Source organism: Anguilla anguilla, chromosome 12 (assembly GCF_013347855.1).
Source record: "Anguilla anguilla isolate fAngAng1 chromosome 12, fAngAng1.pri, whole genome shotgun sequence".
NCBI classification, from domain to species: Eukaryota; Metazoa; Chordata; class Actinopteri; order Anguilliformes; family Anguillidae; genus Anguilla; species Anguilla anguilla.
In genome coordinates this window covers 25,982,588-26,001,902 of record NC_049212.1, presented here as the reverse complement: position 1 = coordinate 26,001,902, position 19,315 = coordinate 25,982,588, and the positions used below count along the sequence as shown (strand labels likewise).

General features: G+C 42.8%; 1 protein-coding gene across 1 annotated transcript in view; it reads right to left on the bottom strand.

Moving 5' to 3' along the window:
* Nucleotides 1–5,720: 5,720 nt before the first annotated feature.
* clmpb (CXADR like membrane protein b) overlaps nt 5,721–19,315 on the bottom strand; it is a 58,788-nt gene continuing 45,193 nt past the window's right edge. Inside the window, exons 3-7 of the mRNA XM_035386378.1 lie at nt 18,391–18,589; nt 13,990–14,157; nt 12,756–12,878; nt 9,793–9,934; nt 5,721–8,437 (exon numbers count right to left, since the gene is read on the bottom strand). Of these exons, the coding sequence (XP_035242269.1) occupies nt 8,107–8,437; nt 9,793–9,934; nt 12,756–12,878; nt 13,990–14,157; nt 18,391–18,589 (963 nt within the window). The 3' untranslated portion in view covers nt 5,721–8,106. The remainder of the gene's footprint in view (nt 8,438–9,792; nt 9,935–12,755; nt 12,879–13,989; nt 14,158–18,390; nt 18,590–19,315) is intronic.

Here is a 19,315-nt window from a genome sequence, read left to right as displayed (position 1 = left end):
TTTTTGTTTCTCTTACTAAGTGTATCTGTCCAATTACTTAACTCAGAGAGGAACAGCATGGTCATCAGATGCTTTGGAATCAATTAAGACGTCTCTGTTTAATGGGACGCCATCTGAAAAGGCTCTGCCGAATCTAATCCTTGATTGAAGGCTAGCTTGAGTTAAGGGTCTCTCTCACACACAGAGTAAACGTTTTTACACTAATTTTGCAAACTGGTTCACTCTTTCCTGCTTCTGTGAGGAAGTTTGTGTGGCTCACTCTATTCACCATTATCATTACACAGTTGCAAATCGATCTCCTGGCAGTAATTTACTCTTATTTTACAGCTGATCCAGTTCGCTCAGTGGCCTCCTGTCTATTTTCTTTTTCCGATCTGTGTGTTGGTTTAGAATTCGGGGGTTTGTTCAGTTGTGCTTGTAAGCTGTAACTGGCAAATACATGACTAACATTTTTATTTGTAGGCTCTGTGATTCCAACATAACAAAAAAAGAATCACAGTTTGCACCAAACTTGTAAATGCAAGGTTAACACTGATGAGTGTTTCAAAAGCAATAAAATTGCTTAAGTGTTCATTTTAATTGGGACACATAATAAAGTTATGTCAACACAACAGAGTTTATAGAAGTCCAGTTGGGACCACATGTGCTTTATTTTACACAGATCATTTTGCTGTTGTTGGTGCAATAAGGAAGTATGTCCGTTACATTATTTTGTCCATGTAAAGTAGCTTAGATGTGTTTGATAATCTGCCAGGAAGACGGTCCATGGAGTTCTGCAATAATCTGTTTTGCCTTGAAGCACTTTCAGAGCTGTATCTTCAAATCAAGGCAGCCGTGTTGCAAAGAAAGCAGCGCTTTAAAAGGAACTATGAGAAGCACCTGTTAAAAATAGCATCCTATTAACCTCTCCATTTGACTTTATCGCTGTGCAATAATTAGCAAAGTCATCAGACAGTGTAATGTAGTTTAACTGTGGGGTCTCAGTGCTCGCTGTCCACTGGGAATCAGTGGGGTTGAGTCACAAGAGGGGGTGGATGGAATGGGGGGGCACTGAGAGGGCAGAAATAGCCTGCCTAAAAGACCTACAAAAACACTCAATTTTGAGTGCTTTCAGTTTAAATGAAGAATTCAGGAAGCAATGCTGGAAGTGTGCACTCTGCCTGTTGGGACTATCGTTGTGTATCACTGATGTCTATTACTGCATGCTTTTTGTATTTATATATGTATTGTGCTGTCCTCTTGGCAGGACAATTAATCCTGTTTGGATTATCAAGTTAAATGAAGGCGAAATAAATAAAAATATAAATAATTCCACAGAAAAGCACCTTCACTAAAGGGCCCCAATCAAAATACAAGTCTGTTAGTTCTAAAGCGCTCGCTGCAAAACTGCAGTGTAGTGTATGTTGTATATACCGCTATAGTGTACATATTACCAGGTGTGCAGTAATGCATGAACTTTCATCCTAAATTTACATGTGTTGGGTTTAGAGGTTCATTGCAGAAGTTCATAAATAAACATATTTTGTTCATTGCTAATGCATAATTTTGATTGGTAAAACAAAAATATGAATTAATTAAAATATCTTTTAAAACTTAAATATATTGACATTAAATCCTATATGGCCGGATTTTTTTTCTAACTTTGATGAATTAATTTTAGCTAGCTGTTACAGTTTTGTTTAGGAACACAAACCTCATCTCAGTGACTCAAGGTCTTTTATGTAAGTTAGAAAAGCAGCACAGAAGTGCCAATGTTTGTCATTCAAGATGAAACTCTTCACTGTTAAATCAAATAATATCCTTACGTTTAATTGTATAATTCTTTAAAAATTATAAATAAAAACACTAGTGCATAATACACACAAATAAAAAATAGTACAGAATATGTGTTTTTACAAATCCACATTTTCGCTGATAAACATCCAAAATAATATTAGCCACTCACCATAGCCTCACAATATGGATCGAGCCAGCAAGTATCTAGAGTAATGTTCTATTCCACTGTCAAAATAATTCCATTATTGAGCTCTTAATGTTGCTTATGACAATGTACATCAGTGGTAACCAACCCTGCTCCTGGAGATCTACCATCCTGTGGGTTTTCATTCCAACCCTAATTTGGCACACCTGATTGTACTAATTAGCAGCTGAGTGAGATCTCTAGCTGTTGAATGAGGTGCGCTTTGTTAGGGTTGGAGTGAAAACCTACAGGACAGCAGAAACAAGATGACATCAAATACACAGGTCGTAAAACCAGGATATTGCTCTCTTTATCCACTAGAGGGAACTGTGGGGCAACTACAAGAACATTCTTGGCGATCACCTCTCAAGCATTGATCCAAACATTCGAACGTCGGTCACCAGTGCTAGTCAGTTGTTACTGTTATAGTCAGGTTACAACACACTTGGGTTTCAGTCAAAGGACAGAACTCAGTATGATTTCAGTAACATCCCCAATTTATAATTACCCTGTGATGTTCTGTCCCAACATTTTTCTTGAACTACAGATATAAAATAGTTTGACGTGCTGTCAATTTTACATGCACTATATGTGCTGTATTAGGCAACTGTTGCTTTAATTACCATCTGTAAGCATTGTGTGAGTCTTCACGGTTGAATTTGACCTTTAGATTTATTGGGTCCTGATCGCACCACTAGAGAGCAGAGCTCCACAACAAATGCAATGGCATTACCAGGAGGCTGCCATCATTTTTGAATACATCTACAGCATAATCTTTCAGGTCATTTAAAGACAAACATCCACTGGCTTATATACAGTTAGACATATTGCACAAAACAAATGAACATCAGGTCATATAAAACACAAGCTTCAGTCAACAACTTATAAAAATAAAATCTATTCTGGGATATTATAAGAGTCTACCGACAGTGGCTGTGTGAAGTGTATTGTTTCGCCGTGCTGGCATTTTCATTCTGTTTTGATGTGGCGTTTGACGTCTTTAGAGTGCCCTTCACACGGTGCGTTTTATTGATTTTATTTTATTTCAAAGGACAGGCATGGGAGAGGCGCGGAGTCTGAGCGGAATTCTGAGGAGGAAGGCCGTTGATGGCGGCGGCTCTGTGTGACGCTACAGAGCGGTCGTTATCGAGTGGAACGGAAGGTCGCGTGCAATGTCGCCGTGTCAAGCCTCATTGATTAACGCATGTTAAAGCCGTACGACTTTTTTGATTAAACATTCGTGTGGGTTTTTTTTTTTTACACAGGGAAAAATGAGCAATGGCTTTGATTTTGATACATGGGTAATTATAATTATAAGATAATAATTATTGTTAATTATAATAATATTATTATAAGAATAAGCATTCTGTTTCCACCTTTCTCTTGCTTTACACCTTTGTAATGTGCTTAGGGACTGCGCATATGATAAGAATGTACTGTGCTTCTATTTAAAATTGAATATTATTTTTTATGAATATCAACTTGTAAAACTACAAAATAAAAAAGGAAAGTGGTTCTAGCTATACACAAAAAAAAGATACTTTCTTTGAGGGAATAGCCTTATTTATTAAGCATGAAATTATCCTGAACATTCCTCTTACTGAACACTGTTCTCTTGTTGTCACCAAGTGCAGCTCCCTGTTGACATGGTGGAAGTGTCAGCCTTGAGAGAGGCAGGCTGGCCCTGAGGACTGATAACATGTCCCTGGTTGAGACTCAGCGGGAACTTCTCTACTGCGACACTGGGGATTTTCTTGGGCCTGCGCATATCATAAAGCCTTTGGCCATTTCTCAAATACCGAGAAGAAGTCACCACCAAATAAAGATTTAAAATGTCACTTTGCTGCCCAAGTTGGACCAAAGCAGAGAAGCTGTGCTGTTGAATAACTCGTCACTGAATATTTTATTACAAAGGAAACAGTAATAATTCAGAGTTCGTAAAAATATACAATTTTACTTGTGAAGGACATATTTACATGGTCTTTGTCTTCAAACAAAGGGTCCGGTTTACAGAATCAGAGAGAATCAATGGCATGTATGACAAATAAAAGTAAAAGGTGGCTTGTAGTTCCTTTTATTTGACTGCTCAGAGTGGCCTTTCTGACGGTACATCCACACACGGTTATTACAGACCCAACCAAACCACAGGTGAGCACAGAGTGTGAAAGTGCAAAAGTACTCTGATTGGAAAAACAAAAACAAAATAAAATATAGTAATGTACTAAATCTTTCCATATGAGATATTTACAGTTTTAGGAGTTTCAACCAAAAGCAAAACATATACTACTAAAAAAAACACACACATACAAACACACACACACACACACGTGTGCATGTGTTATATCTATATATTATATCAGTATTGAGGCAAGATATTCCGTTCTCAAGTTAAGTAACTCTAACATGCAGTCCCTTTGCTTTCACTGTTGTGGTGATTTTCAGTCATTTCTAACACATCATATGCACAGGTTTACAGACAGACCAGCCAAGCTGTGAATTATGCTATGTCATGCTAGAGACCTACTGAAGGAATCTTATAAAACATAGTTCACTAGCTGTGTGAGATAATTAAATATGACCAATTAATTATTTTATTTGTTAAAGGTGACAGCATATGCGAGTACATGTTCATACCACAATATAAGAGTACCAAATAAAATGTTTTAAAAGAAACAGAATTTGGTAGACATAATTCGCTAAAGAACAAAACTCCAAGGGTGGGTGGATGTTACTGGTTATTTTATGAGATTAATTGGACTAATTTGAACCAATCAAATGTTTTTTTGTGTGTGTGTGTGTGTGTGTGTGTGTGTTTGTGTGCAGTGCAGCGTGTTTTGATTGGTTCACAATAGTCAATGAATCATAGCTCAGCCTATTGTGGAGCCTCTCCTCATACTATTGTAATCTTGTTGACAACAAAAAAATCTGTTAAAGTATTTTAAAATACCATAGAGTTGTATTTTTTGGAGCTTAGAAGATTTCCTAGTTGAAATGTAGTGGAAAGTTGGGCTAACCAGGGAGCGTTACATCCAGTGCTTTTTGCACAAGGCATCGGACACCTTTAGCGTACGGTCCTGGGCCTGGCTGAACGTGAATAAAGAGGTTCATCATTCTTTCACTGATCCTGTTTCATCTACAGCCAATAAAGGCAATGTACAGACTTAGAGGGGCTTTAGGTAATTTACAACAACAGCTTCCACAACCCTCCTCTCCATTTCTCTTCTCTCTTCTCGCCTCTCATTCTTTCCTGCTGAAAGGTTAATCCACGCCTGCATCTCACGGCACTTGACCCCCTCGGAAGGGAAGCTGAGAGAGTCGCTCCCGGGTTATCTAAGAGAAATACACTGTGTGGTCCTTAAGGGCTTTGCACAATCAGTCACGCTTAATATTTCCTGAAGTTTCATCCGTCAAATGCGGGGGCGAGGGGGGAGGGGGGGGGGGGGGGGGGGCGGTTTGGGGGGAGAAAAAATGAGATGGCTGTCCCGTTAGAAGCGTTCAAATCGCTGACAGCCAGCAGACATTTATTAAGATGGGTCGGTGTTCTGACAAACTGTCCTACCCTTCAGGGTGACCTACCTACTCAAACTGAGCACGCTTCGTGAAGTAAATAATTCTGTTAGTTACACGGCCGTGCTCTTTTATTTCTCAGCAGTCTAGATAATGGATGAAAACAAACTGCATATCAGAAGTAGTTTTCAAACTCATTTTCCAATGTGTGGTTATCCATAAGTATGCAAGTTGTAGTCCTATGGTATTTTCACATTTCCAAAATCAAACTACCTACTGTTTTGAAGCCCTGGACTATTACAATTCCCTTGTCACCCCTTCTTGTTTTTTGCCCCTGTAAACCCCATTGGCTAATACAGAATGCAGCCTCGCCTCGTCTGATTTGTCAGAACACCAGCATGCTGGTGAGGTACCTCCACAGCACGAGACCAATATGCATATTCTGCTGACTCATCTGCGCATCTCATATTCAATATCGACACCCCGTCAAAATAACTTGATTTCAAAAAGCGTGTTGGTCCAAAAAAAAAGGGAAATCTGAATGTCAACACCCGTGCCATCTCACTTGAGTTGCTTAGGTTGCACGTGTCAGACAGGGACAGAGAGCGTGGTCCTGGCCAGAGAACTGGATACCACTAATAAATGTGGCATCTCTGGTAAAAAAAAAACAAAAACGCATACCAAAGAGTAGTGCTTTCTCTCCATTTATAGATGCCTCTGCACTTCAGCCACTTTCCTTGCAAAATTAAAAGACATTGGAAATGCATATCTATCTATTGTATGTACAATATCAAACAAGAGTGCAACTACAGAGTGAATTTCCACTGCCCAAATTACGATCTCATTGTGTTGATGCAGCCGGTTATTCATTTGCATATGTCCTCAATGGATGTGTTTGCTCCCAGCATCCTTTGCATCAGTCAGCCGCTGAAACTCTGTTACTAATTATAAGTGATTCTTTTTGCTTCTTTTTTGATACACAGTAAGAGCAGAGGAAAAAAATTATCAAAGAAGATGGGATTGCAAAGGCACACCAAAACAGGCAATACTTGTCCTTTTCAAAAGTTGCTTTCATGTTGCACAGGCTCTTTGAAGTAGAAACAAGAGATAAATGATGTATCAATGCTGGTCACATGGGACACCTCTAGGCAACACAATGGGATGGTAACGTGAGGAAATCCACTGCCTCTGCATGTGACTAGAGTAGTTATTCTGCAGTGCATCTCAGTGAGAACTATACACAAGTCCGTATTCGCTTACCATTCAGTGACCCACCTGATTGTTTAATTGAGCTCAAGATCTACATTGTGTCTACATGTTGCCATTAGAAATCCATTCTGCACCGAGAAATAAAGAAAAATAGGTAATGACCATCTCTGTTTTTTGTACAACACACATTCGTAGCTTTTGTTTGACAGATTTTGGTTTCAGTAACTTTACAAAAAAGTTTAAGTAATTAAAAAGCCTTAAAAAAAGAAAAGAACCAACTTCAACATCCAGAGGCTTTGTGGCACTTCAGTATGATGCAGTTGCCATGCAACTGCATAACATCCTTAAAAAATCTCTTGAGATTCCCCACTGAACAAGATCGAAGATTAGAACAAAAAGGCTCCCTTTTCCTCCTAATAAACATACATTTTTTACTCAATGTAGTCCACCAGCAGTGTCAGGTAAGCAAAGTATTTATACAGATGCTACATGCTCCCTAAAAATACGAGTTAGTATGGGGAGGGTATTTCATATAGTGTTGGGCATCCAGGAAAAAAAGGAGGTGCTGGAGACACCGAAAGGAGGCGCAACCTGCAGTCCTGCAGACCTGAGGTCCTAAGAGGAGGCTTTTGAAATGCGTGCACCAAGTTATTCTTTACACCTCTTCCAAAATCCACATATGCCCGAAGCCTCACGTCCAAGGAGCAGTAGACCCCACACAGGAAGACGGGGGAGACTACCTCAAACGATTCGCTCCTGCCATCCCTGCAGTCTCCGGCTCCTGCGCTCGGGCCAACAGTGGGCGGGGAGGGGCGGTGGCGAGCGTGATTGGGTCAGACGCTCAGGTGGCCTCAGAAAGTGGCGGGACACTGTGTTCTTTCTCTGGGGACCTCCCCGCTCCACTCTTTGCTCGTCCGCCATTGCCATCCGTTACGCCCGGTTTAAAAACCCTTCCCCGTTTCTGCCTTACCCGGAGGCGGAGCATCAGAAAGTGGGGCGTGGCTCCCTTCTACCTCCTCCTGGCTTCATCTCCCCCCAGAGCGCACATTCCTTCCCGCGTCTTCAGAAGTAAAACCAAACACATGAAAAAAGAAAGTTCTGCCTCTGACGAGAGAAAGGCAGAGAAAACATCTTTATTCTTGCCTAGTTTCATTGAATTCATTAATTACGTTATTTATTCATTCTTTAAATTCAGAAGGGGCAAGCACATCCAATTGTCCCTTTTTTATATGCATTTATTTAACCTTTTAAAAACAGTTTTTGTTTTTTTTCTTTTGTTATTAATTATTGATTCCTTGTAATTACATCCCTTTTGTTTTGTTATAATTCAGTGTAGTTTGTTCAATGGTCTGTTTTGCTTTGGACATGTGGACAGGCCAGGGGGTCGGGCGGGTGTTGGGGGGGGCGTGTTGGGGTGACCCCTCTTCTCCCTACACAGTCTGAAATGCCTTGGACTGTGCAGGGATCATGACGGGCGTAGCCCCCATCCTGGTCAGGTTGCCGGGGCTGAGTTTGGGGGTGCTGGGCTCGGGGGTCTTGGGCACCACCTGCGCGTAGGCCGGGGGCGACTGGGGGAAGCTCGGGGGCTGGCCGTTCTCCTTGAGGGCGGTCACGGCGGGCGGGCGGGGGCGGTGCCCCCGGGGGGCGCTGTTGTGCACCATGGACTGGGTGGAGGAGGCGCCGGAGCGGGAGCTGCCCGAGCGGGACGAGGAGAGCGAGTTGGGCTTCACCAGCTTGGCCTTCGGAGCCTCAGCATCCTCCCTACAGGAGAGGCACACCAGAGATCATTAATATCCATCAAGATACCCAGCCCCCGCACCAGCTCTCCTTCCTGTCTCTAATAAAGAGAGTTCCGCCAACAGCCACTCGCAGTGCACATTCAGCAGGTGGGCCTGCATTTAATTCCAGAATAACTTGGCAATCTGGAAATTGAATGCATTCCCACAGCAATGAGAATTAGAATAAAATTTTTAATTAATTAGAGCTATAATAAGAATTTAACAAAATTATAGTTAAAACTTGAATCTGAATCAACAGCAAACAAGCAACAGACTTCCTGCTCATTAATATTCATGAACACCTGAAACACATTGGAACTGTTTTTGGTTCAGCGATGCAGGGCAATGACTTCAAGTTATAAAGCTCAGATCAGCTCTGCAGAGTACAGACCTCTGTATACCGTAGACTGAAAGCACTTTACGGTTAATGGAATGGCCTTATTGTCCTACAGCACTCACTTTTATAGCACAGGGCTGCAATATGTTTACAGGACATTCCCTCCAGCCACGGTCTACCATCACCTCACTCAACAAATCTTTGGTTTAATTGAACCAGTGTAAGTATTCTGCTGCAGTTAGGGGTACAAACAAAGTGTGTGTGTGGGGGAGGGGGGTTCTGCAGCTCCAGGGCTGTAGTTGTGCTTGCTTTCTCTGGACCACTGCTTCCTATACGGGTCCTCCAGTGGTGTCTGGGGTTCAGAGGAACTGTGGCTCCATGCTCTAGCTCTTGCGTGCCACTGCCAAACACTTCAAGGGCTCATGGCTGGGTTTTGTTAATCTTATGACTAGAGAGGAACATCTCACCGGATATGAAAAATGCTGCAGCAAAACTCATGTATATCGGAAACAAACTTTTCAAATTGTTTAGCCTCAACTGTCTCTCCACAACTCCCAAACCCCCTCCCCCACCTCAAAGGCAAGCATTGTATATCCGCAGTTGTCCCCAAAACCTTAATAACTCATTTTTACACTTGCAATAGAGAAGCAAATCCCACTTAAACTGTAAGAGAACCTGTTTATGCCAGGAATGAGAAGTGCCATCAGGGACTGTGATGTATAATGGAGGCTGGCTTGGAGAGCAGAGAGGCTTGATTAGAAGCTAACCTAAATCGGGAGGCCTTGCTTGGAGATTAGACCTGCGGCCTGGGGGCCCCACTGGCTGATGGGACACAGTGTGCAAGGGGTGATGGGAGAATGAGGCTCTATGTGAATGGGAGAAGTGAAACTATGATTTAGATTCAGTCCGCATTTGCCCTCAACTAGTACCTAATGGCAATTTCAGCCACAAATGTCTGACAAGTTAATGTGCGGCTAACTTTGACATGAAGCCAGGCCCACCTGATCTCGTTAGCCGTCTCATCCTCCTCATACTTCTTCTTCTCCTTCTTGCGGAAGACCAGCCAGATGATGAGGATGATGAGGCTCACCCCGAAGGACACGCCCACCACCGCCCCCGCCACCACACCTATACCCCGCACGTCTGTGGAAACGTCAAAAACCATGTCAATGTGCACATACATTATGACAAAATCTAAAATTATTTAAAACTTAAAACCTGTAAATATGAGTGCCAACACAATTTTTTTCTGAAATCTGAACAGCTAAAACATATATGGTGAACCAAAATGACAGGCATGCTGTTTTCATGTAAATTACCCCCTTCTACCTGTATTGTACATATTCTGCTTTAGCCATTGCATTTCACATACTATAAGACATTACTTCTGTCAAATGCACTGGATTTGCACAATCACCTGACTAATCAAACAGTTAGTGCTTATTTGTGACCACATGGAGAAGATGGCAATTTTTTCTCTTGTAAAGCACTTTGAGCTGCATTTTATGATATGAAAGGTGCTATATAAATAAAGTTTATTATTAAATAAAAACGCAGTCGCAGTGATCTAGTGCACCAGTATGTGCCTGGTACACTGCACACAGACGGATTCAACCATTTATGCACACAAAACAACAAACAACAGTAGACTGACATTTACAATAAATAAATTTAACTACACCGGTCTTGCTGAGACCGACAGCGAGGGGGAATCATCTGTGAGCAGGCAATGAGAGCTCTGAGAAGCAGATAGACATCAACGCATTTCTGAGTGCAAACACTCCACTAGAAAAACTGCATAAACCCCCAATTAGGTGCATCTCTCAATAAACATGCAATTAATGTCAGGTCACTCCTGTCTGCGATAAGGCCTCAGCAGGAGTGTGTGCCGTGGCCGTTGGTGCACAGAATTAAAATGTAAAGTCAGCTGACAGCAGGTCCATGGCCACAGATGTGGCGCAGACAATTATGTTTCGTATCTTTTATTTGTTGCACAAGGAAAATCAGTTACATCAGATTTGAAAGTGTCCACGCTGACCTGGTGCACCTTGCTGCTGTAAATTACTGTTCAGGTGAGGATGGCATTACAAAATGGCTGTTGGACTTTGAGGTGGATTTAACCATGTAGTCCTCTCAGGTAATGCGTAACAAGGAACCCTCAAAGGCTTGATGCCCAATGCAGCCCATTAAACCCAACATTATAATCACATATCTGTGATCTCACACCCTAAAGGGTGAACCTGCACTGCCCACATTGTGGCACTGGCAAGCTGCATTGGCCAAGCAGTTTTCCCAAAGTTGACAAAATCTCGTGGGAGTTGAGAAAAGGGATTTTAAGCACTGTCCAAGTTAAACTGCGCAGTGCTTCTAAAGGACAGCGTAATGGAGAAAGGGTCAGACCTCGCAGTAAAACTCCCAGCTGAGCCATGCAAACGAGACACTATCTGATGGGGTTTGAAACTCCCAGGACCTGGATTTCTACTCCAGACTTGTGGACCTGGATATAGACATCTCACCAAATACTGCTGTGCTGGCTCAGCTGAGAGATTTAGGGACACAGCTCATGTCAGTCACGAAAAGTGGCAAAAGACCGAGTGAGACCAGTTTGAGAGCAGAGAAATTAGAAAACCGAAAATTTTTATTAAAAAATGAACACTAAACACTGGCTCAGCGGCAGACACACAGCACATGCAAAACGATAAACAGCCAACGTGTTCCAACATTGAGAGCAGTTACGGAGAAACTGACAACATATGACAACCCTCGTGCAGCCAAAAAGAAACCAGATATCAACCAGCACACAAATTTCTTGAGGCTGTTAGGGTTTTTGACCCCAAGCAAGTCTGTACATTCGACTTTCCAAAACTCCCTCTGGACTCAATTACAGGATTTCACAAGAACTGTTCTTCCGAAACTGTCAATTACAAATGATCTGCACAGGAAAGCAGCTCTGCTAGGCTGCTGAGGGGGGGGGGGGGGGGGCTGGGGCACAGCCAAGAAAATCTTTCCAAATATTGCACAGATAGCAAAAATGATACTCGGTCATTCTAACCAACTCTGTTGAAGCAGAAAGGTGCATCTTTTCACACGGAGAAGTTCAAGCGATGAACTTGTCAAGCAAGTTCAAGTCAAGCAATGACTGAGCATACCGTTAACAAAATTGACCATGATTAAATTCATTTAATTAAGTTCATTTAATCACGATTAACTTTGTTTAAACCCTACATTTGTCTTTCATGTCCGTTCGATGCTTGAATCTATTTCATTTTGTTCTTTAGCCCTGCTGAATTTCATTACTATAAATAGCCTCCAATTAATCTTTTTTGATTTTTTTTTTTTTTTTTGTGTCGATGAGATAAGAGCAAGCTACTTCCCACAGGTTAACAAGCACACACATTGTACCGCATGATAAAAGCATGCTACTGCTGTATCTGTGGTTCTGATAACTACACTTGATTACAGCATGTCAGTGTGGGAACATCTCCTTAAGCGGGATTTGACTTAACAACGCGGTTGACTGGGGAGATGTCATGTGCAATCAAAAAAGCCTCTACTGACCCCTTGCTGAGGGATGACTGAAACGCAGGTGAGAAAAAAATGGTGACCCTAGTTAGAATGCACACGACAAAATGAACTCTTGGTAAAAGAGATTCGGTGTGTAGAGAGGTGAAGCAAAGGTGTGCTGGTTGATGCAATTTTTATTTGTTCCACCATATTGCAATCGTCAGTCTCGCTCTGTGCACTATTGGAAATCTTATGCGCTTGCTGACATTGAAAGATTGGCCTCCAAATGAAAACAATGACCATTGTGCACTTGTTGCTGTGTCTGGTCCCAGCGGCTGGTCAATAAGTCTGCAGGGATGGGGAAAACATTTTTTTTTGCTGACCCCAGGAACCGACACCAATCCATCACCACGACAGTGAAGATGTGGGGGTGGGGGGGTGGGGGGTGCTTGGTACTCACAGTGCATGGTGACCTCAATGAGGCAGTTCTCCTCGCCGACGTCATTGCTGGCCGTGCACCTGTAGACACCTGAGCTCTCCTGTGTCAAATTCTGCAGGGTGACAATCTCAGGGTTCTTCAAATCTAGAAGCAAAAAAAAAAAGCAAAAACTACACTAGACTTCAGTCTGGAGACACTTTAACTGTTATGGTACTGCTACCGCTTATACTCTCACTGCTACCATGTTGCAAATAATAGTTAAGAACCTACCGGACACAGAAAGAAATGATTGCTTTTTGCACAGCATACGTTTTGGTCGATGGAACTCGTGGGAGTGAAAGTGTGTTGATGGCTGGCGGAGGTTAAACCTGACTCAGGCTTCTTTGTTAAACTAGGCCTGTAATGGGCCCGTCACTCTGATACATTGCTCTTTGAGACTCCAAGCCGAGCAGATGAACTAACAACTGTTTATTTTGGGCCCAGAGAGCTACTATTGATCCTTGGAGCAGTTTGATTGAGGAGGGACACGCCGGATCCCGGAACAAGAGGGGCGCATCCCAAAGTCTAGAGGAGTGACGCATCGTCCGTTCGTGTCGGGACGGGCACGTGACACTGTGTGTCCCACATGATCATTAGGGAAGGACGATAAATAATGTTGAATGCCAATACGTTTCACCGCCCGATGCAAGCTAATTAGTCCGAACAGGTGTCGTTCCAGGGAGGTCATTAATTGTTAGGCTTCAGCTGGCTGTTTTCCATTGGCAGCATGATGGATCTGTTCAGACCCAGTTAAGAGAACTGAACGCCATTGGCCTGTGCTTCTGAGCTTTTCGGGGGTGAACTGGTCCAGCAGCCAACAGGCACACACACAGATAGACCAGGGCCCACATACACAGGGTTGGAGTTGTTGAATTGATTACATTTATTGTTTTTCACTTCTATTTTAATAGCAAAAAATATGAAATTTGTAATAACTCCAAGGACTAGAATTAGGATTAGTATTAGGGTCAGAATTAGGTTTAGGGTGTGGAAAATGGCAAGCATTAAGGTAGAGGCAAGATTAGGGGTATGTTACAATCAAAACTTCAACCCTTGCTCTCTTTAGCTATCCACCATTAGCGCTTCTCACTATATTATCATAATCTGTTGTTCCTATAATAATGATATAATCACAGTAATGTAGCACTCCTTATGGTAACACTAGTGTAATGCTCTGTTTCACACGCGCTTGCGCACGGGCAGTCAGGTGACTCACCTATGCGCGCCTGAGCGGGCAGCTTCCCCACACTCTTGCCCTTGTCCAGCACCCTGTCCCACCTGTACTGGATGGGGTCTGAGCCGTCGGCCGACTTGCAGCTCAGCTTCACGCTGCTGCCCTCCAGGAGCCGGCCTTCCATCCAGCAGCGGGGCTTTGAGGGCTTCACTGGGGGGGTCACACAGAGGGGGCGGGGCCGGGACACATTAGGGCACACTGCATTTATGCGTTTAACTCATGCTCTCATCCACAGTGACACTTTCACACAATTTACTCATAAGTAACTGACGGTTAGCACCTTGCTCACGGGTGAGCACCCGCATGGTAATCCAACCTGCCAGCCCAGAGTTACAGGCCCCCTAACCATTATATCATACCGCCACACAAAGAGCATTGCAGAGTGTCACATGATATTATATACCGACCTCCCCTCCCAAACAAAAATAAATAAACAAATTGCCCACTACTCCTGCTGGTGATTCAGAAATGTTCATGACTAGAATAGAAATCACACAGAGACACCACCCCCCCCCAAATAAAACCCTCTATCTGTAACTCCACCCATCGTCTCTGCTCCACCCTACAATCTCTGCACACCCTCTCGCCCTCCATGTTGGAGTGTAAATTCTGCTCCAGTGCAGCGGAGGAGATGCAGTTTAGGAGCCCGAGAAGGCGGCAGTGCCTCCACAGTCAATCTCGCGGTTCTGTCAGGATTGGTTAGATATCTCTGCCACGGCGGCCGGTGGGTCCGCCGCCAAACCGCTATCTCCGCGCAGAAAAAGAGAAATGCAAATGTTCGTCTCTCGGAATCGAAAGTGTCACGGCAAAGCTGCGGGCAATTTGTAAAAATACAGCCGTTAACTCAGCGCAATGTCTTTATGGGCAGGAAGAGAGAAGGGGAGATTAAGAGTCCCTTCCATTAGAAAACCAATAACTGCATTAAACTAATCTCCCATGGCGTTTCAAGAGCTCGTCCCGTTTCAAGAGATGGATTCTACTTTGACAGCGATTCTACATCTCCCTTCTGACTTCTGAGAAGATTTGTGGTTATTTTTAAGGGGTGTGGGGTGGGGGGCGTTACATTTTCGTTCAAAGCGAGGCTGTTTCAAATAGGCTTTCGCCAAGTCGCCTTTGTGTCCAGAGAAGAATAAAACTCTTCCATCGCTCCAGACTCCACTGGTAGAAGCTGTATTTTCACCAGTGAAGAAATTTAACAATTATCCTGAAGGCTTGATTGAAATGACTGAAAACAGATTGAAACTAAAAAAATCATTTCCAGAAGCATGTCTGGAGTTTGTTGTTCAATATTTATGACAGGCAAAGGGGTTTTGTCAGAATAAATAAATAAACAGCCTTTTGAAGAGCCAGGAGACACTGAGAAGTTTTTGGCCTTTAATTGTTAGGAGTTGGAGGTGTCAAAATTCCCTCTCTGGAGTGCAAACTATAGCGGTAATTCTCAGCACCAGGCCTGAAGGCAGCGTTTGTGTGCGTGTTGATTTCCATTCCAGATCTGTAATTAGGTTTGATTGAGCTGTTAATTGAATACAGATCTGGATTCAGCTTCACTAATCATGTATCTGCCATCGGACTTATTACACATGCGGATTCTGTCACAGGTACCTGGAGCAGTCAGTTGGATCACTGTAGTAAGACCATTGGTTTTTAGTGTAGTGACGAGCCCTGACATGACCTGATATCAAACCCTTATCCAGTGCCCCAAGGGGCCATGCATAACTGGCCATAGTGTCACCCTGGGAAGAAGAGTTTCTACTGGCAGGGATGCCTCTACTTATGGCGCAACAGCGACTCCCCCTGGTGAGTTTGGCGCATGCGGTCTAGTTGGGCCTGCAGGTTTCCTGTGCCAGCTCAGCATGAAGTACACCCCTCCAAGCAAAGACCGTGCAGCTAAGCAAAAAAAGAGTCATTTTATTGCTGGGCACTAAAGAGAATTAATTTACAAATTAAAAATTAACCAGTTAAGCTTAACTGAGACAAATGCATGAAAACTGTCCACGGAACAGATATTAACAAAAAATATGTTGGGCAAAAAACTTTTTTTTATTTTTATGAACCTCCAACAGCACATTTCTTTTAGGAATATAAAAGGAATTTAAAGCAGATTAAGTGTAGAGATGTCAAATATAGATCAGTATTCAATTTCATGCAACAGCTCAGTAAAAGCTAATTAACCAAGCTCTCATCTGGAAAAGAAGAAGCTCATATGGTGTGCCTCCAGGTCCAGGGCAGTGAAACACCCTGTATATCACAAGAAAAGTCTCCTAAAAAGAGTGGCTCTTCACTGGAACGGCCCGTCATTTAAGTTTTAAACCAGCTCTGTCCCATATTTTTATCCCCCCCCCCTACCCAACCTAGGGATGCCAGTCTGTCAGTCCTCAAGAGGGGCACTCTGCTAATTAGAGCCCTGCTAACTGAAACCATGCTAATTAAAGCCCTGCTAACTGAAACCATGCTAAATAGAGCCCTGCTAACTGAAACCATGCTAAATAGAGCCCTGCTAACTGAAACCATGCTAATTAAAGCCCTGCTAACTGAAACCATGCTAAATAGAGCCCTGCTAACTGAAACCATGCTAAATAAAGCCCTGCTAACTGAAACCATGCTAAATAGAGCCCTGCTAACTGAAACCATGCTAAATAAAGCCCTGCTAACTGAAACCATGCTAATTAAAGCCCTGCTAACTGAAACCCTACCAATTAAAGCCCTGCTAACTGAAACCATGCAAATTAAAGCCCTGCTAACTGAAAACCATGCTAAATAGAGCCCTGCTAACTGAAACCATGCTAAATAAAGCCCTGCTAGCTGAAACCATGCTAATTAAAGCCCTGCTAACTGAAACCATGCTAAATAAAGCCCTGCTAACTGAAACCATGCTAAATAAAGCCCTGCTAACTGAAACCATGCTAATTAAAGCCCTGCTAACTGAAACCATGCTAATTAAAGCCCTGCTAACTGAAACCATGCTAAATAAAGCCCTGCTAACTGAAACCATGCTAATTAAAGCCCTGCTAACTAAACCCCCCACCCCCACCCCCACCCCCCACCCCCCATTATTGAATTACCCCATAGCGTTCCTATCCACAGCCAGACATTGTCATTATTTGACTTTATTTGGCTGTGGGGCGTGTCACTGCAGCACAGACTAGTGGACATACAAAGGCCAGAATATGGGTATTATATTAATACCTAGGTGTTCAAACTTGGTCCTGGGGACCCTCTGTGCATACTGGCTTTCGTTCCATCCACAATTGCAATTCCAGAATTTTAACAAGCTGTTCATTTTTCTTAATTAGGTGCTTTTCATGTTTAGAGGGATTATTTAGTCTTAATTTAGATTATTTAAGTCACATTATGTCAGAAGCTAATGCATGCTGTTCACATTGTGCTATACTGCGAACAACTGCACAAAAAGAGGTAACAAATTTTAAACCGAACAAGGAGAATCAATAGTCTCCTAATTAGGTGGTTTTACAAGTGTTTTACGAAATCATAATTTCTTTCTTTCTTAACCTTATTAACACAATGCAAGTTTCATTCATTATCATTTGCTATGTCTTTGCATTCTTCATTATCTACCAAATGGCTAGTTTTAGTGGCCTTGTGTCCACGCCTTCAGCAATTAGGAGCCTACTGATCCATGCCTTTAACTTGATTTGTTAAATAATTTTGTAACCTCTTGTTATGCATTTGTTAGTAATTTAGCGCAATACACAGATTGTAGACATGGGATTTTTATTCTTCATGACATGCATAGCTATTTCTGACATTATGTGGCTTAAGAGGGTAAATAATCCCTCTAAACATGAAACGCACCTAATTATGAAAAGTTAATAGCTTGTTAAAATTCTGGAATTGCATTTGTGGTTCGAATGAAAACAAGTATACACAGAGATTCCCCAGGACCGAGTTTGAATACCTAGGTGTTAAGATTTTAGCTCAATATCAACACCAAAATTAATTCCAAATTAAACCACTGTTAAAAAAATATTGAAATATAAGCACATTTACCTTGAACAATATCAGAAAAAACTGACCTCCCATCTCACAACAGACAATCCATGTATTTGCATAAGCCACACCTACTTAAAACTACATAAACCACACTTACCCAGAACTACATAAGCCACACTTACCCAGAACGACATAAGTTACATCTCCCCAGAACTACATAAGCAACATCTCCCCAGAACCAGAGAAACCACATCTCCTCAGAACTACAGAAGCCACATCTCCCCAGAACTACATAAGCAACATCTCCCCAGAACTACATAAGCAACATCTCCCCAGAACTACATAAGCCACATCTCCCCAAAACCACAGAAGCCACATCTCCCCAGAACTACAGAAGCCACATCTCCTCAGAACTACAGAAGCCACACCTACCCAGCACGATGAGGTCGACTGTGCTCCAGTGGTACTTGCCCCCGGTCTTCACCTTGCAGCTGTACTCCCCAGAGTCAGTCAGCATGAGGTCGCCGATGAGCAGGGAGGCGTCGCCCTTCAGGTAGTCCCCCGCAAAGGAAAGCCGACTCTGCTGGTTCTCGATGGGGTCGTACACTTTACCCCCAAAGTATGTGATCACCTGACAGATGAGCACAGTTAGAAAATCTAACCAAACGCCACTAAAACACAGAAAAAAAAGCTTTTCTCTTCACTGTCACTGTAGCATATCCCTTATGGGACTAAAGAGACACCCTTATAATCACTTACAGAGATAGAAGGTGAGGGTGAGGGAGAAAGAGAGAAAGGGAGAGCGAGAGAGGCAGAGAGAGAGAGAGAGAGAGAGAGAGAGAGAGAGAGAGAGAGAGAGAGAGACCTGTGCCCCTGGCCTTGCAGGGCCTGCTGTAGATGAGTGCTAAATGCTGGTGCCACACCACATTGTCTACCTGTGCCTGATTGCCCCTAGCGGTGTAATCATTGTGTGTGTGTGCGTGCATGCATGTACGTGTGTGTTTGTGCGCGTGTGAGACACTCTGTCAGTACGTATGTGTCCTTGAATTTGTGTGTGTGCGTATGTGTGAAGTGTGTGTGTGTGCATGCGTGTGTCTGTGTGTGTGTGTGTTTGTGGATGGTACATGGCCAGTGTCACAAGAGTAGGGAATTTCATGAATAGAAAACATTATAGTCATTGGAGAACCATTGGAGATCATTTGTCAATTAATTAACTGAATTTCAGACAAAAAATTAGGGGTATCCATCTCAACTCACCACTTTTGCAAAAGAGAGGAGAGAGACAGAGAGAAAGAGAAGGGTGAGAGAGAGATACAGAGAGAGATGGGTGAAAGAGAGATACAGAGAGAGAGAGGAA